This window comes from Erinaceus europaeus, chromosome 4 (assembly GCF_950295315.1).
Source record: "Erinaceus europaeus chromosome 4, mEriEur2.1, whole genome shotgun sequence".
Taxonomy (NCBI): domain Eukaryota; kingdom Metazoa; phylum Chordata; class Mammalia; order Eulipotyphla; family Erinaceidae; genus Erinaceus; species Erinaceus europaeus.
The window spans coordinates 100,142,416-100,168,873 of NC_080165.1; the positions used below are offsets into that span (position 1 = coordinate 100,142,416).

Here is a 26,458-nt window from a genome sequence, read left to right on the forward strand (position 1 = left end):
AAATAAATAAATAAATAAATAAGGATCCCAGTTCGAGCCCCCGGCTCCCCACCTGCAGGGGAGTTGCTTCACAGGCAGTAAAGCAGGTCTGTAGGTGTCTATCTTTCTCTCTCCCTCTTTGTCTTCCCCTCCTCTCTCCATTTCTCTCTTCCTAGCCAACAAGGACAACAAAAATAATGACTACAACAATAAAACAATAAGGGCAACAAAAGAGAATAAGTAAATATTTTAAAAATAAATAAATAAATAAAGCAAAGCCGACTCAAGGACACTGAGAGTTACAAAAGCAAGTGCCTGATAATTTTTTAATTTTTTTTTTGCTTGCCTTTTTTGTTTCTAGTGTCTGATAATTAACAAAAGACACATATTCTCTAGGGAAGCAGGAAGATAAAGACAAAGACTAATGGTGATGCAGAAAAACAGGCAGACGGGGGCTGGGGAGACAGCATAATGGCTCTCCAAAAGACTCTCCTGCCTGAAGCGCTGGACTCCTAACTTCAGTCACAGCAGCACTGTAAGCCAGAGTTTAGCAGTACTTTAGTAAAAATGTAGATACATAGACAAAGAAAAGGAAAGACAGGCTGGAGAGCAAAGAAGGTGAAATCATCTCTAAAAAGTTACTGAATTCCTCTGAGTCTCAGTATCTCCCACCTGATAAATGGGCCTAACATTATTTCCCAAACTCTAATGAAAAATAGCAGGTTGGGTGCTAATGGCTTTTTTTTTTATTAAAATTTCTTTTATTATTATTTATTTTCCCTTTTGTTGCCCTTGTTGTTTTGTTGTAGTTACGATTGTTGTTGTTGATGTCGTCGTCGTTGTATAGGACAGAGAGAAATGGAGAGAGGAGGAGAAGACAGAGAGGGGGAGAGAAAGATAGACAACTGTAGACCTGCTTCACCGCCTGTGAAGCGACTCCCCTGAAGGTGGGGAGGCGGGGGCTCAAACCAGGATCCTTACACTGATCCTTGAGCTTTGTGCCACGTGCACTTAACCCACTGCGCTATCAACTGGCCCCCTAATTTTTTTTTAAGGGAACCTGCTTTATTGCACAACCAGAGGTTGTAGTCTTTATTATTTTTGAATCCCAGAGCACTGCACAGCTCTGCTTTATGGTGACGCTGGGGATTGAACCTGGGAACTTTTGTGCCTCAGGTATGAAAGACATTTTACACAGTCACTACACTATTTCTCCCCAGCCTAATGATGGCTTTTATATTACATTTTGTATGTTTGATTATTGTTTTTTTGTTTAGATTTTTACTTATTTTGGATAGAGACAGAAATTGAGAGGGATGTGGGGAGGGGGTTTGGGTGGTGGCATATCTGGTTGAGCACACATGATGCATTGAGAAAGGACCAGAGTTCAAGCCCTTGTTCCCTACCTGCAGGGAGGAAGCTTCACAAGTGGTGAAGCAGTGCTGCAGGTGTCTTTCTGTCTTTCTCCCTATCTTCCCCTTCCTTCTTAATTTCTCTGTCACTATCCAATAAATAAAATAAATTAAAGTGGTGGTCTGGGAGGTGACTCAGTGGATAAAGCATTAGACTCTCAAGCATGAGGTCCTGAGTTCAGTCCCCGGCAGCACATGTACCAGAGTGATAGTCTGATTTAAAAATAAATAAGTAAATAAAATAAAACGTATTTTCCAAAATTAAAGAGAGACCTACAGTACTGTTTCAACACTGGTGAAGCTCCCTCCCCACCCCACCCCCCACCATGGGTTGTGACTGGAGGTTTGAATCTGGGTCCTTGCACACTGTAATGTGTACATTCAACCAAGTGAACCACTGCCCAGCCCCCGACTGTTTTTTACCCAGAGCACTGTGCTTCTTGAGAGTCCAAAGCTTTATTCACTGTGCCATCTCCCAGACCAGCACTGCAGCTAGTAAGACCTACTAGGGCTAGCAAACTAGCTCACTTGGCTAGTGCACTGCTTTGCTATGCGTATAACCTAAGTTCAGGCCTGGCTTTCAGTGGTGCTAGGGATTGAACCTGGGATCTCTAAGCCTCAGGCATGGAAGTCTGTTGAGTAAACCATTTTGCTATCTCTCCAGTCCTTTTACACATCATTATTATTCCTCACACCAATACTCCATAATAGGCTTCCTTTTTTTCTTTCTTATTTATTTATAGAGAGGCGGGGGGGGGGAGAGAAACCACAGCACCAAAGTTTCCTTCAGTATGGTGGGGGCCAAGCTCGAACTTGGATTATGCGCATAGCAAAGCAGTGCACTAGCCAAGTGAGCTAGTTTGCTAGGCCTAGTAGGTCTTATTAGCTGCTTCTTAGAAATAAAATCTAGGGGCTAGGTGGTGACACACCTGGTTGAGCACACACATTATAATGCACAAGGATCAGGTTCAAGTCCTTGGTTCCTCACCCGCAGGGGGGAAGCTTCATGAACTGTGAAGCAGAGCTACAGGTGTCTCTCCCTTTCTATCTCCTATTCCCACTCAATTTCTCTGTCTCTATCCAATACAAATAAAAATGCTTTTTTAAATTTCTACCTCTATCCAATAAATAATGGATAATTTTAATAAATAAACTAAAACTAAGGCATAGAGAAGTTAAGCGGGGCACACATATAAGTACATGGGGATCTGGGTCTAAGCCTCCAGTCCCCACCTACAGGGGGAAAGCTTTGTAGGTAGTGGAGCAAGTCTGAAGTTAGTTCTCTCTCTCTCTCTCAATCTCTCCCTTCCCTGTCAATTTCTGTCTCTATGCAAAATAAATAAAATATATTGAAAGAGAAAAGTAGAGAGAGTGGTCCGGAAGGTGGCACAGTGGATAAAGCATTGGACTCTCAAGCATGAGGTCCTGAGTTCAATACTCGGCAGGCACATGTACCAGAAAGATGGCTGGTTCATTCTCTCTCTCTCTCTCTCTTCCTATCGTTCTCATAAATAAACAAATAAAAATTCTTTCTTTAAAAAAAAGGGAGAGAGAAAAGTTAAGCATTGTTCATATTCATAAATTAGTGAGCGGGTAGGTCGAGAAGGCAACGGGCCTGATACAGGAGTCCGCTGCCCTTGGCAACCCATCTGACACACAGCTGGGACAGGGGGTGGACAAGCCCCACACCGAAGGTGAAGGGTCCATGCTCCCATGGAGGCAGCATCTGCACAAGCCCCAGGAGGCCACCCACAGGAGCCTGGCTGGAGCTGTAGGCTGTGGGCCCTGCTGCAGAGGGTGCACAGGCCAGGCTGAAGGACCACTGCTGCAGACAACCTCCTCTAACAGCAGACAGCAGTAAGGGAGGAACCAGGGACTCAGAGATGCCTGTTGGCCAGGCTGATGGGGAGGAGGGAAGTAAGATAGATGTCAGAGAGGGAGAAGCAAGACCCAGCTGGCTGTGGGGGGCAGTACACTCCAAATTCCAGCCCTCCCAGCAGGTCTCCACTTTAACTTCCACACTCCACAAGGCCTCAGGCTCAGCTGTCTGGACTCTCTCCCTCTGCCTGGGACATACAGCTGTGCCCCAGGGAACCACTCTGCTTCCAGGCCACCTCCCCTGGAAGCCCTCCTGAGTTCCTCCAGCCACACATGGGCACACGGGCTGGTTTCATTTTCAGAGTCACATCAGAGTCACATGGCTGAGGCTCCTCAGGCACTCTGTGTAGCTGTCAACCTCCCACACTGGAAGGAGGCCCTGTTGAGGGCAGGCACGGCTGTGCCAAGTTCCCTGCAGTACTGCCAGAATCTCAGTATGCACCTGCCACAGCACCAAGTGGATGATGTGGAAGGAGGGGTCAAGGGGACAGTGGAACAAGGGTCAGATGCTGGGAAAGGGAATAGGGACCCAAGTGTTTTCCTGGAGACACAGGTAGGGGTGGGTGATGGGGTGGGCAGAAGCTGGAGGAAGAAAATGAAGAGAATAAATGCACACTTGTGTGCATGGGGGGAAGGGGTATGCTAGAGAAAAGGAGAGGGGTCTGGGCCTGGCTTTCCTGACCTCCAGTAGAGCGGGGACACTCAAAATCTCACACCTGACAGGTGAATGCATGCAGCCCACCCCACCTCCCTGCACCCAGGTGGAGCCGACTTACCCTCGTGAAATCATCTCCCCAGGGGGTGAGAAGCTCAGGTGGGAAGCCCCTGGTGGGCAAAGCTGAGCACCAAGGACTCCAATCAGGAGAAGACAAGAGCTCAGAAGCTGCTCGGTTCTTTGCTACTGCCAGCCAGGTCAAAGACACCTCGGGGACAGGGCCCTGGGCTAACAATTCCCCGGAAAAGGGACAGGTGAGGCGGAGCTGGTCTCAGACCGCCCACAACACACTGCCCAGCCTGTGCCTTCCCTAGGGAGGGAGGAGTCACCTGGAGCGCCACCTGGAGGGGGCAAAGACCGGGAAGCAGGGGCTGGCCCAGACACACCCACTAGTCCCCTCCCTTGTCTTGTCCCCTCCCTTGCCCAGAGCCCTGAAACAGCAGTGGGAAGTGGGCCAAGAGGTAGGAATTGTCAGGGTCACAAGGGACTGAGGCAGAGGCCAAGTCACAGACAAGTTTATTATCCTCAGTCTTCCCTGGCAGGGGAGGCCAGCCCTCAGGAGGCGGCCACGCTGCCACCAGCCGCGGGCCCATGGGGTGGCAGCGTCATAGGTGGCAGGAACAGAGCCTTCAGCTTGCCTGACAGGCTGGCGATCTCGGGGTCCTGGGCTTCATAGGACTTGACCAAGCGGGCAAACTTCAGGACACCTGTAAGTGGGAACAGGTGGTCAATTCCCCACTGCAGTAGACAAGGGTGCCCAAGAAGGCAGGCAGGACAGCCCAGACATGACTCCCCAATGTTCCCCTCTGGCCAGGAAGCTGTCTGCAAACTGGGGAGCCTCTGCCTTATGTAGTTTGGAACAAGGACTTCCTGGTCTGCACCAGGCACAATGGGATGGCGTACAGTGAATGCAGAGGTCCCCACAGCAGCCTTCTTTTTACTCTCTGGTTAGCAATTATAGGCACAAGAATCCAAGGATGGGTGCCTGAAGGTGGCATACACAGTAGAGTGCACTTTACCATGTGTAAGGACCCAGGTTCTAGACCCCAGCACCACCTGAGAGAATCATACATAGCACAAAAAAGAGCTCTGAATGTTAGAACAGTGCTGTAGTATCTCTCCTTCTCTCTGTGTGTGTCTCTCTCTTGGTCTCTGTATGAAATTAAACAAGGAAAAATAAAGGAGTCAGCCAGGAGTGGTGGAAGCACACAGGCCCCAGCACACAGGTAAAGAAAAGAATGAGAATTCAGAGCAGAAGCCCTGGAGGCTGAGGGAGATCATGCAGTGATTGCGCATCAGACCTTCATGTCTGAGACATGAGACGCCATGCAACTTCAGTCCCCAAAACACATATGACAGAGCTAAGCAGTGCTATGGTGTCTTCTCTCCCTCTCATGAAAAGACAATTTTTTTTATATTCCTTTTTTTTTTGCCCTTGTTGTTTTTGTTGTATTTATTGTTGTTGTTATTGATATCATTGTTGTTGGACAGAACAGAGAGAAATGGAGAGAGGAAGGGAAGACAGAGAGGGGGAGAGAAAGACACCTGCAGACCTGCTTCACCGCCTGTGAAGCGACACCCCTGCAGGTGGGAGCCGGGGACTCGAAACGGGATCCTTGTGACAGTCCTTGCGCTTTGCGCCACCTGTGCTTAACCCGCTGCACTACCGTCCAACTCCCAAAGACAATCTTTTTTTGTTGCATTCCCTTTTGTTGCCTTGTTGTTTAGTTGTTGTAATTATTATTGTTGTTATTGATGTTGTCATTGCTGGATAGGACAGACACAGGCATGTTCTGGGGCAACTGAACCCTTGAAGAAACACTATAATCTCAAGAAATACGAACTACCAACCTTCAGGGAATAGTTGAAATATCTTGAAGGGGCTGTAGAGGCTCATAATCACACAGACATCAAATTAAAAGTTATCATGGGGCGCGGGGAAGATAGCATAATGGTTATGCAGACAGATTCTCATGCCTGAGGCTCTGAGGTCCCTCAATCCCCCAACCACCATAAGCCAAGGCTGAGCAGTGCTCTGGCAAAAAACAAACAAACAAACAAAAAAACTGGGAGTTGGGCAGTAGCACAGCGGGTTAAGCGCAGGTGGCGCAAAGCAAAAGGATTGGCATAAGGTGGCATAAGGATCGCGTTTCGAGGCCCCGGCTCCCCACCTCCAGGGAAGTTGCTTCACAGGTGGTGAAGCAGGTCTGCAGGTGTCTATCTTTCTCTCTCCCCCTCTCTGTCTTCTCCTCCTCTCTCCATTTCTCTCTGTCCTATCCAACAATGATAACATCAATAACAACAACAATAATTACAACAATAAAAAAACAAGGGCAACAAAAGGAAATAAATAAATACATACATACATACATACATACATAAATATTTTTAAAAAGCTATTGTAGGGGGACATGTGGTAGCACAGTGGGTTAAGCACACATGGCACAAAAAGAAAGGATCTGCGCAAGGATCTCTGTTGGAGCCCCTGGCTCCCCTCCTGAGGGGGGGTGTGTGTCACTTCGCAAGCCACAAAGCAGGTCTGTAGGTGTCTATCTTTCTCTCCCCCTTCCTGTCTTCCCCTCCTCTTGATTTCTCTCTGTCCTATCCAACAACAGCAATAACAAGGGCAACAAAAACGGGGAAAATGACCTCCAGGAGCAGTGGATTCATAGTGCAGGCACCAAGCCCCAGCGATAACGCTGGAGGCAAAAAAAAAAAAAAAAAAACTATTGTGGTCTTGGAGGTAGTGCAGTGGATAAAGCATTGGACTCTCAAGCATGAGGTCCTGAGTTCAATCCCTGCAGCACATGTACCAGAGTGATGTCTGATGCCCTATCTTTCTCATAAATAAATAAAATAGTTTTAAAAAATTAAAAGCTGGGCAGGGGTGACAGCATAACGGTTATGCAAACAGACTCTCATGCCTGAGCTCCCAAGTCCCAGGTTCAATCCCCCGCACCACCAGAAGCCAGAGCTGAGCAGTGCTCTGGTGTTTCTGTGTGTGTCTCTCTCTCTGCATCTCTCTCAAAAATAAAAAAAATAAAAAAAATTTTTTTAAAAAATTAAAAGCTATCAGAACAGAGTTCCAGTCCAGATCTGCTGAGTCCTTGGGCATTTACATTCCAACTACTTTTTTTTTTTTTTAACCAGAGCACTGTTCACCTCTGGCATATGGTGGTACGGGGGCTTTGGAACCATAGGCATAAGAATCTCTTTGCATTACCATTATGCTATCTACCCTCCACCAACTACTTTGTTTTCTCATCTTAAAATAATAAGCCATCCTCCCAAGGGAAGCTGGGTAATAGGATAACATACTCTATCTACCACCTGAGGAAGATGGGTCCTGAAATTGGGGCAGCTTGGAATGGTGCTACTCATGACCACAGAATGTGAGATCAGACCTACAGGGATACAGAGGTTACATGGACTCCTAGGCTGAATATGGGCCCTAGCTCAAATCGATGGGGTCTACAGTCAACAATATTTATACACCTTTCCCATATTTGGGAGTTACTCTCTTTCCTGATCCAGCTTTCTGGCTCTTTTTCCAGCCATGACATCATCTCCACAGACAATAACTTGGATCCACCTGCATATCAGATGTCAGGCTCTGGAAAAAACTAGGATAGTCATAGGCCTTTTGGAATATAACTAAAATAGGCCTATCTTCAAAACGGAGTCCCCCAACTCTTCATCTGCAATATTCCAGCTTTTAGGTTCATGATTAGTCAACAATTTGTTTGACTTTATACGTTAACTTTTTTCTTTTCTTTTCTTTTTTTCTTTTCTTTTCTTTTCTTTTTTTTTGCCTCCAGGGTTATTGCTGGGGCTCAGTGCCTGCACCAAGAATCCACTGCTCCTGGAGGCCATTTTTCCCCCTTTTGTTGCCCTTGTTGTGGTTATCATTGTTGTTGTTGATGTCGTTCATTGTTGAACAAGACAGAGAGAAATGGAGAGAGGGATGGAAGACAGAGAGAGGGAAAGATAGACACCTGCAGAACTGCTTCACCGCCTGTGAAGCGACTCCCCTACAAGTGGGAAGCTGGGGGCTCGAACTGGGATCCTTACGCCAGTTCTTGCGCTTTGCGCCAGTGTGCTTAACCCGCTGCGCTACCGCCCGACCCCCGTTAACTCTTTTTTCAGCCACCAGGTTACGATGCTAACATGATGCTAACCCGACTCCACTGGGCAGACGACCCCACCAATGTGTCTCAGAGCCCCGCCTCCCCATATCCCCGCCCCATGAGGGAAAGAGAGAGGCAGGCTGGGAGTATGGATCGACCTGTCAACGCCCTTGTTCAGCTGGGAAGCAATTACAGAAGCCAGACCTTCCACCTTCTGCATCCCACAGTGACCCTGGTTCCATACTCCCAGAGGGTTAAAGAACAGGGAAGCTTTCAAGGGAGGGGATGGGATACGGAGATCTGGTGATGGGAATTGTATGGAGTTGTACCCCTCTTATCCTATGGTTTTGTCAGTGTTTCCTTTTTCTAAACGAAAATTGAAAAGAAAAAAAAAAGTCAGCTATCCTGGGAGGAGGTGCAGTGACAGAGCTTTGGACTTGCAAGTATGCAGTCCCAAGTTCGATCTCTAGCATAGCATATGCTAGAGTGATTCTCTGGTCTCTTACAGTAAATAAAATATGAAATACAAAACAGTTCTAAAGGATCATGGTTCATGGCTACAAAGTGCATTAGGGACTGTGGCCTGGCCGATGAGACTTCCGATGTTAAGATTGTGGCTGCCACCCTGTGGCAAGAAACGGGAACCACAACTCAGGGATCCAGCCAGTGTAGCGTCACCTCCCCCACCCGCACCACCCGCACCCTGGGCCGACCCACCTTCCCCGTCGCAGCTGAAGCCATAGGCTTTGATAACCTCCTGCTGAATCTGCGTGGCCACGGGCAGCACGAACTGCAGCATCTTGCCCATGTCATTGCACGCGTTGTCCCGGGCCTCGTCCATTCGCACGGCGTTCTCCGGGGCCGAAAACGCCTGGATCACCTCGGCCAGGACCACTGTGAGTCGGGGCGGCCCAGGGTGGGGGTCCCCGAGCACGGCCGGAGGGAAAGAGGCAGAAAATGAGCCGACCGAGTCACCCTGCCAGCTAGATAGATACCCAGTCCCGCTGCAGGGGAACAAGGGCCCTGATCTAGAGAGGAAGTGCCCCGCGCCCCCCGCAGCCATCTCTCACCCCGCACCCGCCTCCTCCTCCTCCTCCTCCAGCGGTCAAGCCCACTCAGTCGCCAAGGGGATCCTCACCCTTGGCCTGCTCGGCACTCAGGGTCGCTGGCTGCGACGAGGCAGACGCCATGGGGCCACGAAAGCTGCACGTGCAGCAGGAAAAGGGAGGCTCAGAAGAAGAGAACCATCCAAGAGAGATGGAGGCGGAAAGAGAACGGCTGTCGTCAAGCCGGAAGCCAATCGCCGGCACTTGTCACTATACACCCACCCTGAAATTCTAGAGCAGGATACAGAACTCCGGGAAAGAGACTGAGTGCAGGAGATACAATCATCTATTGTTAAATACAGCGTGCTGGGGGGGCCTTCCGGTAGGAACCGGAAGACCTGCTAGACAAATTCTAAAAGAGCTGTAACACTGCTGGAGAAAATCCTTCGGAGAAGACTGGAGACCCGCCAACTCCCCTGTAAGTGAGGGTGAGCGCGAGAGTGGCGCCTTCGAACTCCTGTCACAGAGCCAGTCACTAGGTCCTTTGGAACTTTCCGGTGGCCAAGCGATTTCCCTAAAGAAGTCCCCGAAATCGTTTACTTCCAGAGTTTCTGTGCGTTCGTTACCCGACTATGCAAATGAACTCCGTGCTGATTGGCTAGAAGGTCGTAGCTCTGACGGAGGTCGGCGCTGAGCTGCCCGCCTCTGAACGGCCTTGCCTGGACGCATGCGCTGCGTCTGGGCGCCTGCCGCGCCCCCCCCCCCCCCCCCCCCGGCCGTCCCCAGGCTTGAAGCATCTTCCTTCAGCTGCTGCGCTCCCAGTCGCCACGGCTTCACCATTATTTCTCAAGACTGCTCTGCCGAGAGGGTTCGAAACTCTGGCGGCGCCCGTGGGGGACAGAGAACCCCCCCAAACACTAAGTGCTCCAACTTGACCCCGCCCATGAGCAGCTCTGTGGGGCTGACATCCCAGCCATGAGCGGGAGCTGAGGTCCCTGCAGCCAGCAACCCCAGCCCGGAAGCAAAAGCTCCAGGGTCACAGGATCCCGACTCTGTGGCCCTCCTCTCTTGCCCGCTGGTTTCCACTGCTCCCCCTCCCTGTGCCCCTCACCAACCCAGTCTGGAAAGAACCAGTCATAGCCATCTTCCTGGGAAGTCGTGAGGATGTTTTTTGTTTGGTTGGTTTTGGTTGGGATGTTTTTTTAAAGAGCGTCATATAGATATTTATATATATAAATTATTAATGTAGGAGAGGGGCTGGGGGTAGGGGGCATACATCGCAGAGGGGGTGCGCACACGGGGGCGGGAGAGAGGCAGGGAGGCACGAGATGCTACGGAAAACAGCCACATCTAACAGATGAAATCATCACACCAAAGGGGTGGGGGCGGGCGGGTGATGGCCACCAGGGAGGCTGGGCACGAGGGAGGGAGGAAGCAGGGGGGCAAGAAGAGGGACCTGGTCCAAGATTCTGTGCGTTTCAGCCCCTGCCACTCCCCATCTGTGCGGGCCACAGGGGCCTGGGCCTTCCAGCGGGTTCTTGTGCCCTCCCTGTGCCTGGCTGCTGAGGCTGCGGGCGACTGAGCAGCCCTCCGTGGCTCTGGGTGGCAGGGCGCGAGGGAGGCCTCCTGGGTCCAGATGCAGGGGCCTTGGGTGCTGTGGACTGAGGGTTCTACAGCGGCTTGTCGCTCTCCTTTTTCAGGTGACTGGGGAGGAGGTGCAGAGCAGAGGTGAGGCGGGCCCCTCTCCTGGAGGAGGATGGTAAAGTAGGGGTGCCCTCCCCGGGCCAGAACCCTACCCCCCCCCCAACCAGGCGCCTGGCATACCTATAGTAGTCCTCCTGGGCAGGCAGCGGCACGCTGTGCAGAGGGTGGTGGGCGTGCAGCCACTGCTGCTGCTCCAGCGCCAGGCGCTGCAGCTCAGCCGACTGCGCGTGCATGGCCTGCAGCTGGTGGGCAGCAGACATTGGGGCAGAGAGGGAGGCCGGCAGGTCCCGGTAAGGAGTGGCTGTGAGCAAGATGGGCAGGGGCACATGAGTGTAAGAAGACTGAGACCTCCCACACTTAGTGCCCAGAGGGCACTGGAAGCAGCGATGGCTGAGAGTTGCCAGCAGGGGTCGGCAGTCACACCTCTCACCATGTCCTGACACCTGCGATTCTTCTTGGCAGGGCCTCAGCCTACCAACTCCCATTCCCAGCTCCTCTGGGTACACCCCCCCCCCACACACACACACACACACATACACACACACACATACTGCTCCCCCAGTCCAACCAGGTCATCGCCTCTATCCTTACCAAAGAGCTGGTGACGAAGAACTTCATTCTCGTGCAGAGGGTGAGGAAGAAGGGGGTTGGGGAGGGTCCCAGCTGGGTAGGGGATCCGGGTAAGGTGAGACCCTGAGGCCAGGGGGTCAATGAGAGGGTGCACCGAGGCAGAGGCTGGAGGGCAGAGGAGAGGAAGGAAGGTGTCACCATGAGGCGGATGGGGAGAGGTGGGAACCCGTGCCTGAGCAGAGAGGCGGACAGTCAAGCACAGGGCAAGGCGGCCTACAGGAGGTAGCGTGGAAGGACTAGGGTCTTGGGGAACAGAAAGGACCAGCCTTACTGGGGCATGTGGACAACAGAGGAGGGGGTTACAGTTGCCAGAGATGTTTGAGGAAAAGACAGAAGTAGACTACTCAGAGGAAAGAGAAAGTGAGGACGTACAACTAGAAGACAGAGGAGATGAGAAATAGGACGAAAAAGCCTGCCGTGAGTATGAGTACTAGGCTAGTCAGAACAACTTCTGGACAATAAGAAAATGTAGTGAGGGGACTGGGCTGTGGTGCACCCAGTTAAATGCATTTATCACCATGCACAAGGATGTGGGCTTGGAGCCTCTCCCCACCTGCAGGGGGAATGCTTTATGAGTGGTGAAGCAGGTCTTCAGGTATCTGTCTTTCTTTCTATCTCTCTTCCCCTCTCAATTTCTCTCTGCCCTGTCAAATAAAAAAATAATAATAAATAAATGAAAAAGAAAATTTATAAGAAAGAGGGAAAGAAAATGTAGTGAAGGTGGCTGGGGGGGTGGTACAATGGAGAAAGTGCTGGACTCTCAAACACGAGGTTCCAAGTTCAATCCTTGCCTGGTACTGAATGTGCCAGGGAGATGCTGATTCTCTGTCTCTCCCACTCCCCTTGTTAGTAATAAATAAATAAACCAAGTGCTAACTTCTGCAGCACATATACTAAAACTGAAGTGATACAATGAAGATCAGCATGGCCTCTGCACAAGAATGACACAAACCTGTGTTATGTGTTTCGTTAAAAAACACCTCAGGAGATGATGCAGCAGGTAGAGCAGAGACTGAAATATGAGTTCTCAAAGAGACTGAAATATGAGTTCTCAAGTTCGGTACGTAGCACTGAGTGAGCCAAAGTGCTGCTTTCTCTCTATCTCATAAATAAATAAGTAACCAAAAAGAAAGAAAACTCTACAATTAAAAGAATAAATTTTTTAAAATAAGGAGGGGCCATGTGGTGGCACACCTGGTAGAACATACATGCTACAATCTGCAAAGAACTAGGTTTAAGCCCCTGGTCCCTACCTGCAAGGGGGAGCTTCACAAGTGGTAAAGCAGTGCTACAGGTTTCTCTCTCTCCCTACCTGCCTCTCCTCTCTCAATTTCTGTCTCTAACTAATAAATAACATATATAATTCATGTATATGAAAGATGGAGTGGGGAGTCAGCACAATGATTATGCAGAAGACTCAAGCCAGAGGCCCCAGGTTCAATTCCCAGCACCACCATAAGCCAGATCTGAGTAGTTATCTGGCAAAAATAATTAATAGAAAAGTAAAAGACGGGAGTTGGGCAGTAGTGCAGCGGGTTAAGCGCAGGTGGCCCAAAGTACAAGGACCGTTGTAAGGATCCCAGTTTGAACCCCCAGCTCCCCACCTGCAGGGGAGTCGCTTCACAAGCAGTGAAGCAGGGCTGCAGGTGTCTGTCCCCCACTCTGTCTTCCCCTCCTCTCTCTACTTCTCTCTGTCCTATCCAACAACAGCATCAACAACCACAACAATTAAAAAAACAGGGACAACAGAAGGGAATAAATATTTTTAAAAAATAGTAATAATTTTTTTAAAAAGTAAAAGAGGAAGAAAAGTAGTGAAAGGTCAGTAGGCGAAGGCCTGCATCACTTACAACACCCACAGCCAAGACTACGTTGCTTTCTGGAAGGGCAGAATGCTAGAAATGGGAGAAACATGAGGCCTCCCCTGACAGGAAAGAAGGCAAAAAACAAGATCTGAATAAGAGGGCCAAGAAAACAGTTGTGAAGGGGCTGTGAGGCAGAGAGGTCTGTTCTTTTAGAAGTTCCCAGCTTGGGCCTCGATTGTGGAGGGTAGGATCAGATTCTACAAAAGGCTAGGGTGTGGGCAGTGAGCTCTGAGCAGAGATAGGGAGCAGGTGCCAGGCCAAGGGGGCTGACGGGGCAATGATCTCTGGAGAAGCTCATGCCACACTAGAGATCGGAAGATGTTGAGAAGGTCTGAGAAACACAGAGCCCTTTGCCACAGGGCCAGGGCCTCACCTGCGTGGATGGCATCCTGCTGGTGGAGGTGCAGGTGAGAGTGGATGTGGGAGTGCTGGTGGTGATGGGGGGTCACGTTGAGCATCTGCAGCCGAGCCAGTGGGTCATTGCCTAGGGCCGCCACCCTTTCGGCGTGCTGTCTCTCGGCAGCCAGGCGCTCAGCGTAAGACATGTCAGGCCGCAGGGCAGGCCCGGCAGCCAGCGCCAGCCGCTCTCTCTCCAGGGGCCCCAGGCTCGGATGAAAGGGGAAGGGGTGCAGGCCGGGCGGGCCGGGCTGCAGCGCCAAGCCCCCGTGCCGAGGGAAGGGATCCAGGCCTGGCCCCGGGACCCCGTGGAGGGGCTCCAGCTCACTGGGCTTCACCTCGAAGCCAGGCTTGAGGCGGTCTCGGAGATCTCGCTCGCGGGCCTCCCGCTCCCTCTCGCGGGCTGCAGGGTCACTGCTGTACAGGGCCGGCACGTTGTAGCCCAGGAGCCCCGGGTCCACTGCCCCCAGGGGCACGTAGAAGGGATGGTTGCGGTTGCCCGGAGACATGACGTGGGGCCGCGCGTACTCGCTGAGCGTGCGCAGGGCCGGGGTGTCGGGGCCCAGGTAGGGCGGCACCGTGGCCACCGCGCTGCCCGGCTCAAATGGAGGCCGATGGGGCACTGGGCCGAGAGATGGACATTCCACGGGGGCACGGCCCTCCTGAGCCAACTTCTGCGGGGGCACAGGAGGAAGTGGAGTCAGGGGGGCGAGCCCGAAGACTGCGCAACATAGAAGCCCCTCGGCCTCCGCTGCGATCGAGCTCGAGTCGTCCCCCGCAAGGCAGGCTGCAATGCCTCCTCCCCTCCGACAGATGGCGCCCGGACACGCCTCTCCACCTCCCCATCCCCCCCCACTTCGAGCCTCGCCAGGGAGGCGGGCCCAGCCCGGGGCGGGCGGCGCAGCTGGTGACGCACTCACCACGCTGCGTTCCAGCTCGCGCTCCTTCTCGCGCTCGCGCTCCTTCTCGCGTTCCCGCTCGCGCTCGCGTTCCTTCTCCTCGCGCGCGCGCTGTTCGGCCTCGCGCCGCACCTTCTCCACCAGGTCGGCCCGCTTCTTGGCCAGCTTGGAGCCCTCTAGCGGCACGAAGTACAGGTCGCTGCGCGCGCACGAGTTGAAACCGCGGTCCAGGTGTTTGTTGAACCTGCGGACGGGTGGGCGTAGAGGCAGCCGGCGCTCAGCCCTGCGACCCCGGGCCGCGGGCGCACCGAGCCCTCCCGCCCGTTCCTCACCTGGCCGACTGGCTGGCGTGGCTCGGCACGTCCACCACCTTGGGCGGCGGCGACGGGCTGCGTGCGGGGGGCGCCGGGCTCTCGGGGGCCTCGTACTCCTCGGCCGGCTCCTGTTTGATCTGCGAGGCGTTGAGGGGCGGCGCGGCCGCGGGGGCCGCAGGCGGCGGCAGGGGGGGCCCCGCGGGCGGCAGCGGCCCCGGCCCCACGGTGGGCGAGCCCGGCTTGAAAGTCCCCGGGCCCGCTGGCGGCGAGGCGCCTCGGTAGCCCGGCGGGGTCCCGGTGCGGAAGGAGGGCGGTGACCCCGGCTTGTACCCCGGCGGGGTGGCTGTCTTGTAGCCCGGGGACGGGGCTCTCTTCCCGTACTGGGGGGCCCCCGGGGGGGAGGCTGTCTTGTAGCCCGCGGGCGAGGAGGCCACCGTGGCGATCACCGTGGAGAGGGTGGCCGAGGAGGTGGTGACCGGGGGCGCCGCTGGGAAGGGGTAGGGCGCCCCTTGGGGGCCCTGGCTAGGGGAGGGGTGCGCACACGGGTAGGAGCCCTGGGAGGTGGCGCCTGCGGTGGCCGAAGCGGTGGCTGGGGGTCCGCTGGGCCCGGCCTGGCTGTAGGACACCTGGCTGTGAGGTGGAGGCAGGTGCGCCGGCCCCGGCCCCGGCTGGTAGGGCCTCAGGGAGCCCAGGGAGGGCGACATGGCGTAGGGGTGCGCGTGGTGGGAGCCACTGCCCTCCATGGGGTGCGGGTAGGCCGCGGGGGGCGGCCCCGAGCTGCCATGGTGCTGCTGCTGCTGCTGCTGCTGGTGGTGGTGGTGAGCCTGGCCAGGGGGGTGCGCCGCCGACTGGCCCCCCGTGGAAGGAGGGTAGGGGCCCGGGTGGGCGTTGTTGCTGCCTAAGAGCCGGCCATAGGGGGGCGGCGGGGGGCCCTGGCTCCACACGGCCTGGGAGGGCAGAGAAGGCTGCGTGTACTTGGGCGGCTGGTTGGAGACGGAGAGGCCGGCGGGGGGAGGGAAGGAGTGCGGGTAGCTGGGCAGGGCCTGGGAAGCGGGGTACTGGGGGGCGGGGGCGGAGCTGGAGGAGGAGGCTGCGGCCGAGCTCGTGCTGGAGGAAGAGTAAGGGTAGCGCATCGGCGCAGGGGCAGAGGAGGAAGCCGGGGGCAGGGGGTGGGGTGAAGGAGCAAGAGTGGGGCCTTTCTCCGGGCCCGGAGGGAGTCCGCCCATACCCTGCCCCATGGCGTGGGGTGAGGGCATATGCCCAGGGAGGGGCTGAGCCCCCAGGCCAGGGGGCGAGGCTGAGGCATTGTTCAGGGGTCTCAGAGCTGGCGGGGGCGGCAGGTTTGGGGTCACGTGGGGAAAGTTGGCCGTTGGGGGTGCGGAGGAGAGGTTCCCACCACCCACTGGAGCGTTGGATGGCTTTGATGGGGGAGCACTGCCAGCCCCAGAGCTTGATATTGAGATGGGGGTGGTAGGCGGGGGGTGCTGCTTACCCCCACCAGGGGCCCCCACTGAAGAGGCTGCCGCTCCCCCCTTGGGGCCCATGGGGGGTCCAGACAAAACCCCACCACCACCAGCACCCCCAGGGTACAGCTGCGGGTGAGTGGGAGGGGCTCCAGGAGGAACCTGGAACATTCGAGATGGGGGGGGATCCATGGGAGCATGATATCCAGTGGTGGTCACAGAAGGGTGGGGCTCAAACCCCGGCTCTGGTTGGCGGTTAGTGTTGTCTGGTGGTGGTGGGGAGGGGGGGAAGAGAGGAGGTGGGTGGTAGGGGCGGGCAGGGCCCTGAGATAGCCCAGAGGACGAGTCAGAGTCATTCTCCACGCTTCCAGGGCTGTAGATGCTGGGGGATGTACTGCGGTTGTCCTGGTCAATGTCCCTAGGGTCGCTGCTGCCATCATCATTGAGGCTTCGTCCATCTAAGCTGTCCAGGTCGGAGGGTGATTGTGGCCTTGGGAGCTCCTGCTGGGCAGAGGGAAGCCAAGTTCCCCTCCCTTCCCTGCCCCCTATGCTAGCCCCACCCCCTTGTGTGCTCCAGGATTCGAGGAATGCATTGGCCCAATCTCAACCCTCCTCCCTGCATCCAGGCCCACTCCCCTTCTTCCCACATTCTCAACTGTTCCAGTGTCCACCTCCCATCTACTTCTAAGCCCAAGCCCCAGCTCACAGCCGGGCCTCCTCTCCTCTCCCAAACCTTTAACTAATCATCCCAGAAACCTCTGGTTCTTAGAGGCCATTTCTACATGTTCCCTGTGAGTTATTTGCCCCTTCCACTAGGACTTCTCACCCTGAACCTCCTCTCCCATCACTTCATAAAAGCCAGAAACTGGGAGTCGGGCGGTAGTACAGCGGGTTAAGCGCACATGGCGTGAAGTGCATGGACCAGCGTAAGGATCCCAGTTGGAACCTCCGGCTCCCCCCTGCAGGGGGGTTACTTCACAGGCAGTGAAGCAGGTCTGCAGGTGTCTATCTTTTCCCCTCTGTCTTCCCCTTCTCTCTCCATTTCTCTCTGTCCTATCTAACGACGATGACATCAATAACAACAATAATAACTACAACAACAATAAAAAACAAGGGCAACAAAAGGGAAAATAAATAAATTAATTTAAAAAAAAACCCAGAAACTAGAAGAGGTCTGAAATGCTGGAATAGTCCCCACTCTTCCACCCCCCATATCTATCTGATGTTATTCTAGGCAGCATTCACCAAGCATTAAGAGTGGGCTTGTTGCTCCTATCCCTAGCAAGGCTAAGGCCAGAACACTGAACAAGAAGGAAGTGCATGGTAAAGAATGACCAGAAACAGGTCAGTATGGATCCAAGAGTCTCTTACCTCAGTTTTGGTCTTTTTTGGTGCATTGGTCTCCTCGCTTTCACTCTCTGAGATCTCCTCACTTCGGCCCTGCTTGCTGACCTTCGGGGTGGAGGCTTCCTCTACTCGGGCCTTCTGTTAGTGTGAGAGAGAGAGAGAGCAAATTCCTGCTTTATACCTCCCAAGTCTCTCCACCAGACAGGAAGTTCCCTCATGGCACACAGCGCCTGTGCATCCTGTGGGAGGACCTGAGGACAGGATACCTTGGCCGTCTGCCTAGACTTCTCAGCTTTGCCATCACTGCTGGATGTGCTGACCCCTCCAGGGGAGGCCCGGCCCCTCGATCTCAGTTCTTCCCGGGGCCCAGGGGCCTCTTTCTTCCGTCCACTCCTCATTGACATCTGAGGGAGAAGGAAGGTGGCAAATGATGTCAGTCTAGCTTTGCCATGTCATTTTTTTCTGTGATTCCTCACCACACTGTTCCTCATAGCTTCCCCACCCTCCATCTTTCAGGCTGCACTAAAGCCATCACTCACTGAGTCTTTATTCTGTCGTGTCTTCATTCTTTAGGCTGTGGAGACCCCATTCTCCTCTGCCTGGGCAGCTGGATACAGAAATATCTCTGCTTCACCTCAAGTCCCCACAGCTGAGGCCTGGGAAGCAGGAAGTGGGCTCTCCCAGCCAGGTCCAGTGCAGTCACCCGGACTTCACAGGGTCTGTTTTCAGTGTGGCCTATTGGGAAGCAAGACCATCAGTGTCTCCAGGTTAGAAAACAGTCTGAGGGGGTTATCCTGTGCATGTCAACAAGACAGAGGAAGCAGTCCACCTCAAGCTCTGGGGGCCCCATAAGACACTGTTGGCTGGCCCCCTAGGGGTGCCCCCACCCCCTATACCAGTAGCAGGGACTGCTCCCATCATCATCTCTCTCATCTCTGGGAAAGGCAGAAAATTCAAGTGTCCCCAAGAGCTCCACTTCAGAAACTCGAACTATTTTACCCCCTAGGGAATATTTGTGTGCACTAACTCCACAAAGCCTTGCAAAGAAGCATTTAAAAAAAAATGTAGCTGGGGGGGCAGGCGGTGGCGCTCCTGGCTGAGCACACATAGTACTTACTATATGGAAGAACTATGGGCAAGGAACCAAGATCAATCCCCTGCTTCCCACCTGCAGGGGGGATACTTCGAGTGGTGAAGCAGTTCTTTCTCCCTCTATCCCCCTTTCAATTTATTTTCTATCCAATAAAATAGAAAAAAAAAAAAAAAGGAAAAAAATGGCCACCAGAAGCAGTGGATTTGTAGTGCCACATAGAGTCCTGTGATATATATATCATATATATATATATATGAAACGCACCTGAAGCATTTTTTTTTAACCAGAGCACTAAGCACCTCTAACTTATGGGGGGTGGGAAGGATTGAACCTGGGAGTTTGGAGTCTCTTTACATAACCATTATGCTATCAACCTTCCCCCCCCCCAAGCATTTTCTTTGTACCTACTCAATATCAAGTCCTTACATAACACAATCTCTTTTAAGATTTACAACCAACCCAGCCAAAGGAAGGTATTATTATTCTTACTTATCAGTGAGGAAACTGAGGCTCACAAGTCATGACAGTGACTTGCCCAATTTTATGTCATGAGCACACAAACAGAACTAGAATGAAGTCCACGTCTCCCCAACTTCATGGCATAGGCCCTCTTTTTTAGACTACTGTTATGTTCTTGTCAGAAGTTGGTAGGGGGCAGTTCTCAGAAGGCCTAGATCAGTCCCAGAAATATGAAAAGAATTTTTTTCACACGAGAGAAGGTGGGAAGAACGCCCTGTTCTGCAGTGTAAAGCACACAAACCCACCTAACCTGCCATCTCCAAATCACACAACTTTATTTTTTGCCACCAGGGTCTCTATACCTGCACAGTTCCTCCTCTACTGCCAACAAATGCTTTTCCCCCACTAGACAAAGGGTGAGAGACACTACAGCAGGGTTCAACCATTTGTGGAGCTTGCCCTATGCCCTCATGTGGTCACCAAAGGGCTCAAACCTGGGTTCTTGCACATGGTAAAGTGTTTGCTTTACCAGGTGACCTATCTCCTGATTCTGACTATTTTTAGAGCTTCATCAAGACCCTTTCTCAGTGCTCCAGTTCCATAAGGCTAGAGGGCAAGTCAGGGCTTTCACTTTACCAAGCATTCAGAGTAATAGTGACCATAACACAAATGTGCAGAGCTATAACCCTGCCCTCCATGAACACCATGTATAGATGGTACCCTTTTCTTGTTCGTTACACCATTGACTCTAGCAGGTCTTCTTGAGTAAGTGGTGTTTCCTGAGAGCAGAGTCCTATTACCTGTCCTGAGTCAGAAGGCCTAGCCAGGTAAATGGGATTTCCATACTCTATGTCATACAGCCCTAAGGAGTACCATCTACTTCTCACTCATCTCCACTGAACCCTAGTGAGGCTGGCTTTAAGGAGTGAGCCTTACCTTCCCAGGAAACTAAGTAACAACTGGCTGGGGCTGTTAAACTCTCAACTTATGCTTAAGTCCAGGTAACCAACCATTTTTCTTCAAGTGCAGCTATTAACATATTTACAGATTATTATGGACTTTGATTTTTTTTTTAATCTTTATTTTTTGAATAGAAACAGCCAGAAGTCAAGAAGGAGAGATAGGGAGAGAGACGGACAGACCCCTGCGGCCCTGCTTCAAAACTTATGAAGCTTTCCCTCTGCAGGTGGGGACTGGGTACTCAAACCTGGGTCCTTGTGCACTGTAACACGTGCACTCAACCAGGTGTGCCACCACCTGGCCCAAGGACTTTGATTTTTCATTATGACCAACTCAAAAGTGAAACTAACAAAATCATCACAGAACAAAGCCCAATGAAATAGGAAGGGGGAAACAGTCCTCACCAAAGCACAACAAATAACTTTGTGACTGGTGTGTCTCGCCTGCCCTGACCAGCTCTCTCCCCATCATGGAACCTGCTCACCAACTCAGAACTAGACAGTCCAGGTTAGAGAAATACAGGAATGTGATGGGGGCAGATAGCATAACGGTTATGTAAAGAGACTCTCAAGCCTGAGACCCCAAAGTACCAGGTTCAGTTCCCTGCACCAGAGTTGATCAGTGCTCTAGGAAGAAAAAAAAAGGAAATACAGAGATGTACCCCAATAATCAAGCAACTACCAGTTGCCACTCCCGCATTCTAAGTTGGAAAATATTGCGGTAGTACAGCGGGTTAAGTGCAAGTGGTGCAAAGTGCAAGGACCAGCGTAAGGATCCTGGTTCGAGCCCCTGGCTCCCCACCTGCAGGGGAGTTGCTTCACATGCGGTGAAGCAGGTCTGCAGGTGTCTGTCTTTCCCCCTCTGTCTTCCCCTCCTCTCTCCATTTCTCTCTGTCCTATCCAACAATAACAACAATAAAACAACAAGGGCAACAAAAGGGAATAAATATTTTTTTTAAAAAAAGGAAAATTCTGTTCATTATTTTAACCAGAGCACTACTCAGTTCTAGCTTCTGGTAGTGCTAGGGATGGAACCTGGGACACTGAGACTCAGGCATGGAAGTCTTTTTGCATAACCATTATGCTAACTCCCCAGCCACTCTCAACTATTTTAATCAGATTAAAACTGACAGAATTAGCAAAGAAGGGGGGAAGCAGTCCTCAAAGGGTAAGTGATATGAGGCTAAGGAATGGCAGGGAAAGAGAAGGAATTACTGTGGACCTGTATATTGCTGAACCCGGGGTTCTAGCAGCCACAAGCTGTCCCACACCCCATCTTGCCACTGTGGCTAGTCACTGTAACTATTTATACAGCACCTACTACACATCTGGCACCATACTAAACACCTCTGTGGCCTTACTGCAAAAGGAAAGTGATAAAGAACAGATGATGATGAAGGTGGAGAAGTGAGAAACAGGGAGAGTCTCTTAAGTAAAAACAAAAAAGGTGGGGGAGAACTCTTTCAAGGTTGTCAGAAGAAATGCAGTCAAGGCCCAAGGGCTTGCAGGCTGAATTTCAGAAGCACTGGCCCAGCCCCCATCATCATTCCTTCCCTGCCAGACTAGCAAACCAGTCCAAAGTGGTTTGAGATAACAAAACAGCCTGGATCAGAAGATAACAGCCAAACTCTAGTCTAAGTCTTGGGACCTAGGCTTCCTATTTATAACTCCTCCATCTTACAATGAAGATGAGGCTCAAAAGAAAGATAAGTGACTTGTCCAAGGTCACAGAGGTCCTGCCAAGCCAAGAGACCCAGGTCTCCTGGCTCCTGTTCCAGAGTATTTCCACAGCACCAGGCGGCTCCACAGGCCTCTCCCCAGGGCCGCTCTCTCCTGGGATGGGCCTATATAGAGAGCCCAGAGATTCCTACAAGGTCAGGGGAACAGAAGGTCAAAGGTTAGCAGCACTAAGAAGGGGTCACTGTGGGGTCAGCCTGGGAAGAAGGAAAAAGGACACCTGGGAAGGGAGACTCAATCTCTGAAAATGAGAGACTATCAGTGCAAAGTAGCAGTAAGAGCACTGGATGTAAGAAGGCCCTAAGAGTAAGGGTGGTTGAGGCCAGCAGAATGCTTAAAGATGGTATCAGAGGAACGGGAGAATTTCCCACCCTGCCTGAGGGGGCGGGGCCTGAGAAACACCTCTTGACCTCCAAGTACCGGTTCCAGCAGACAGCTGGGGAGGGGGGAGGTACCTAGCCAGGGGCAGCACCGGGGGCACCCCCAGAACTCAGAGTCCCAAGGACATAGCGAAAGACTGCAGTCCAATCAAGATTCTGAGCCCCCACCTAGCGGACTTCCCACCGGATCGTTGCCATGGCAACGGAATGGCAGAACCTGCCCCTCAAGAGTCCATCCCAGGGGTCCACCTGTCAGCCACTCCCCCTCCAGTTGTCAAAGCAACTCCTACCCGCCGACAGCACCCTCAGGAAAGGGCGCCCAAGAGTACCTACCCTAGTAGAGATAAGGCCAGGCACAAAGGGAAATCTCTGAGCTCAGATCAAGAACGAAGACACCCCCCCAACCCCATGCACACACACTACGGAAACCACAGCAAGAGGGGCCCTGGATGCTCTGGGGGGTTGAGGGCGGGGTGGGGGCACAACTTGCTTAGAGCGTCTGTGAGCTTGCCGTCCCCTGCCGTTCCCACCCTCCCTGGGTCCTCTCCTCCCTCCGCAGGGCCCTCGGTGCTCCACCCTCCTCCCGGGTCCAGCGGGGCGCACACCAGGCCGGGGCGCCCCTCTCCGGGAAGTCACGGGGCTTGGGATCGCAGAGAGAAGCGAGCCGGAGCCAGGAAAGGCAAACTGAGTCACAAAGGCAATCCCTTCCCACGGCCACCGGAGGGCCCGCAGGCTGCCCTCTCAAAACCGGCCCTCTCCAGCCCCCCGAGTTCCATTCCCCTCCCTCATCACCTACCACACCCCTTCCCCATCTCCCTGATGTTCCCAGCACCCCCAAGCCCGGGCCCTGAAACCGGGGTGCTGGGCCTGCGGGGCTTTTTCTCGGACTCCTGACCCAGGTCGCTGCCATCTCTCCAGCCCTTCCTGCCTTCACAGCGAGGTCCCCCGCACGGGCACCCCGTTCTACCTCTGCCACCCTCCCACCTCGGTGTCCCTCTTCTGTCTTCGGGTCCTGGCGACCCCTGCAGTCCTCCTCCAGAGAGCCTTTCAATCCTCGGGGAGCGCGGTCCCCCAGCTTCAGGCCAGGCAGTGCCCGCAGTGGGGGAACCGAGTCAGAAAAATAACAAATGGAGGCGGCGGCGACGCCGGGGGTGGGGGCGGGGAGCCGCGGCAGAGTCGGAACCGGAGCCGGGGCCCCGGGGCCGGGCTTACCTGTGAGCTGGCGGCGGCTGGCGGCTCCGAGCGGGCGGCGGGGCTCCGGCGGCTCCGGGGGGCGGCGGCGACCGCTCCCCCGCCCCCCCTGCTCTTCCCGGCTTCAGTCGCCGCCGCGGCGCCGGCGCCGGCGGCCCCGACCCCCCCGCAGGGCGGCCCCCATGCCCGAGCTCCCCGCCTGGCCTCCCGCCCCGGAGCCGCGCGCACCCGGCGTCCGCCCAGCCCGGCCCGGCCCTCCGCCGCCCGCACGCGCGTCCGCCTGCCCCGCCTTCGCGGCGCCCTCGCCCCCCGCGCCCCTCCCCGCCGCGGCCCCCACACGCGTCCCGGCCCCAGGCTCCGGCCGGGCGCGGGCTGCGGGCTGCGGGCTGCGGGCTGCGGGCTGCGGGCGGCAGGGCGGTGCGGCCCGAGACTCGCACAGGAAAGCGGCGGCGGAGGGAGGGCGCTCGCTCGCTCGCTCGCTTGCTCGCTCGGGAGAGGGGGTGGGGAAGGGAGGAAGGGAGGAAGGGAGGAAGGGAGAAGGAGGGAGCGCGGAGGAACGGAGGAGAGAGGCCGGGAGGGAGCCGCGAGGGAGGGAGCGCGGGCGGGAGGGGGAGCCGGCGGGGGCGGCGCGAGGTGCCCGGGGGCCTGGCGTCCCACAGGGTCGGGGGGAGGTTTGGGGGGCTGCTTGGGCAGATGTCGGGGGAATGCAGTAGTTGGGGGGCGTGGGGGCTGTGGCGGAAGCGGGGGTGAGGGGTTATGTGACAGGGATTGGGGTAAAGGGGTTAGGCAAGAAGATGGGGAGCTACTTTGGAGGCGGTGAGGGGACTAGCTTGGGTTGACACGCGACTGTGGCCGATGAAAAAATGAGCGTGGGGGAGAGAGGGCAACTGCAAAGAGAGAATACGATGGAAATTACAATCATAAAGGAAGAGAGAAATTGAAAATATGAGGCCTATAAGAGGTTGGGTTTCCAGGTGAAGGTAAAAGAAGTTTGGAGGTGACTGATTTGGGGGAAAGAATAGGGAATACAAGAATGGGGAGGGGGCAGCCCAAGAGATGGCACAGTGGCTAGAACTTTGGACTCTCAAGCATAAGGTGCCATGTTTGATCCCCAGCATCATCACTTTTGCCAGAGTGATGTTATGTTTCTCTGATAAATAAATAAATAATAAGGAATCTGGGGGTAGTGGAGGAAATACTAAGGAAAAAGGAAGTGAGACCAGATACATGTTCCAGGGAAGACTGGAGTACTGTGTGGGAAAGGAGGGAAAGAGATAGGGATGGCTGGATTCTGTGAGTGGGTTTCCAAAAGAACTGAGATTTGATGGGGTAGGTAGTAGGTAAGAGAATTAGAAAGAAATGGAAGATAAACAAGGCCTTCAGTAGCACAGTGAAGGAAGGAGGGGTCCCTGATGGAAAAGACCATAGGGGACAGAATGGACTCCCAGTGGAGGGGTGGCTTTGTAGGAGTGAGCCACCATTCTTGGGTACTTTTGTTTGCTGGTATCTTCATTTTCCTTCTCAGGTCTGTTTGCAGTCATCATGGAGGAGGAAGCCTTGGGACTGAAGGTGGAGCAAAGTCCCCAGCCCCTGGGCTCTCCATTCCAGTCCCAGTCGTTCGTTCCAGTGTGAACATAGTCCCCTCCGCTGACAGCGGGCTCTCCCTTCTCCCTCCACTGCTCTTAGGCTGCCCATGACACTGGCAGTCACCCCCAATTTGCAGCCATGCAGTCTGCACCCCCACCAGTCCACCACCAGTGTCTTCCTCGGGGGCTCTCTCCCCGGCTTCACTCAAAGTCTCCTAGGACAAAGAACACCAAGACATGGGGTGATTTTTGGCAGCAGAAACCGAGAAGGCCTGAGCATGGGAGGGAGGCAGGCTGGGAAACAGGAAGAGCTGGAGCTGGAGTCTGGATTGGAAGCCCTAGCGAGCTGCCCATATTGGGGTTGGCATAGCATAGACGGGGGGCCAAGGCTGGGCCCGGATGCCAGGATCCCACTAGCATTCTCGGAAGGGAGAAGGTTGACTCTGCAGCAAGCTGCTTAGATTTTCTTCTCCCATTTCTGTGAGCCTGGTTCAGCCAAGTTCTGGGAGTACCCTAAAGCCGTAAATGGATTATTCTAAAGCTTGGGGGAGCAGTGGCTTCCTTAGTCTAGGAGGCAAATCACTCTAGCCTGTTGCATTGACACATTTTGCTACCCCAAGGCCACCGTTCTTTATGTAGAGGCAGAGAATGAAAGAGATCACAGCACCAAAACCTACCCCCCCCCTTTTTTTTTTTACCAGAGCACTGATCAACTGACTTATGGGGGGGGGGGCTGAACCTTTGCATAACTATTATGCTATTTACTCCCTCCCCCCAAAGCCCCTTTCATGTGGTAGGGGCCAGGCTCAAACCTGAAACATATGCATGGCAAAGTGAGCTATTTTGCCAGCCTAGTGCCTACCTTCCTTATCCCTCAAAACCTTCCAGAGACCAGGTCCTTTCTTCCCATTATTGCCCAAGTTCCCTTCCACGGTGTTCTAAGATAGCCCCTGCTCCTTTTCCCCCTCCCTCTAACCCTTCCCAACTGCCCCCCCAAGGTGATTATAGTTCCTTTCTACCTCTGCCTTAGCTCTTCTCCCAGGCTGAACACCTCTTTCAGTTTTGTTGTTGTTGTTTGCCACTAAGGGGTGGGCTCAGAAGAAACAAATCTGAGTCTGGAAGGAAAATGTAGGAGCAGGGGATGGTGAAGAATCAGAAGAGAAGTGGGGAGCTGCTGCTTCCAGTTCCTCCCCTCTCTGACGACCAGGGTCGACTAGGCACGGAAGTTCAGCTTCAGAGAGCATCACACACACAGACTACACACACACCCCACCGGGC

General features: G+C 53.7%; 3 protein-coding genes and 2 non-coding genes across 8 annotated transcripts in view; 1 reads left to right on the plus strand and 4 right to left on the minus strand.

Annotated features, from left to right (window-relative positions):
• The window catches only part of PTPN6 (protein tyrosine phosphatase non-receptor type 6), a 31,771-nt gene extending 27,563 nt beyond the window's left edge, over positions 1-4,208 (minus strand). The window contains exon 1 of the mRNA XM_016194289.2: positions 4,046-4,208. Coding sequence (XP_016049775.1) covers positions 4,046-4,059 — 14 coding nt within the window. The 5' untranslated portion in view covers positions 4,060-4,208. The remainder of the gene's footprint in view (positions 1-4,045) is intronic.
• A 275-nt stretch (positions 4,209-4,483) lies between these two features.
• C4H12orf57 (chromosome 4 C12orf57 homolog) lies at positions 4,484-9,742 on the minus strand. The gene is made up of 3 exons (XM_007537054.3): positions 9,250-9,742; positions 8,829-9,005; positions 4,484-4,691 (listed from the first exon to the last, which is right to left on the minus strand). Exons 1-3 carry the CDS (start codon positions 9,299-9,301, stop codon positions 4,540-4,542), a joined length of 381 nt encoding a protein of 126 aa, XP_007537116.1. The 5' UTR covers positions 9,302-9,742; the 3' UTR covers positions 4,484-4,539.
• Positions 9,528-9,589, minus strand: LOC132538477 (U7 small nuclear RNA). Its single transcript, XR_009549833.1, has one exon. It is a non-coding gene; the product is annotated as a U7 small nuclear RNA (small nuclear RNA).
• A 560-nt stretch (positions 9,743-10,302) lies between the features above and the next one.
• ATN1 (atrophin 1) lies at positions 10,303-24,006 on the minus strand. 4 transcript variants are annotated; one of them, XM_060190136.1, is made up of 10 exons: positions 23,616-24,006; positions 18,315-18,510; positions 18,042-18,179; positions 17,800-17,913; positions 14,984-16,932; positions 14,673-14,895; positions 13,730-14,426; positions 11,453-11,596; positions 10,982-11,162; positions 10,303-10,903 (listed from the first exon to the last, which is right to left on the minus strand). In XM_060190136.1, exons 2-10 carry the CDS (start codon positions 18,339-18,341, stop codon positions 10,828-10,830), a joined length of 3,549 nt encoding a protein of 1,182 aa, XP_060046119.1. In that variant the 5' UTR covers positions 18,342-18,510; positions 23,616-24,006; the 3' UTR covers positions 10,303-10,827. The 4 variants fall into 4 exon arrangements, with proteins under 4 accessions (XP_060046119.1, XP_060046120.1, XP_060046121.1 ...); XM_060190137.1 differs by having other exon boundaries at positions 14,984-16,929; positions 23,616-24,004; XM_060190138.1 differs by having other exon boundaries at positions 10,303-10,861; positions 23,616-24,004.
• On the plus strand, positions 12,361-12,467 carry LOC132538452 (U6 spliceosomal RNA). Its single transcript, XR_009549817.1, has one exon. It is a non-coding gene; the product is annotated as a U6 spliceosomal RNA (small nuclear RNA).
• Positions 24,007-26,458: the final 2,452 nt, after the last annotated feature.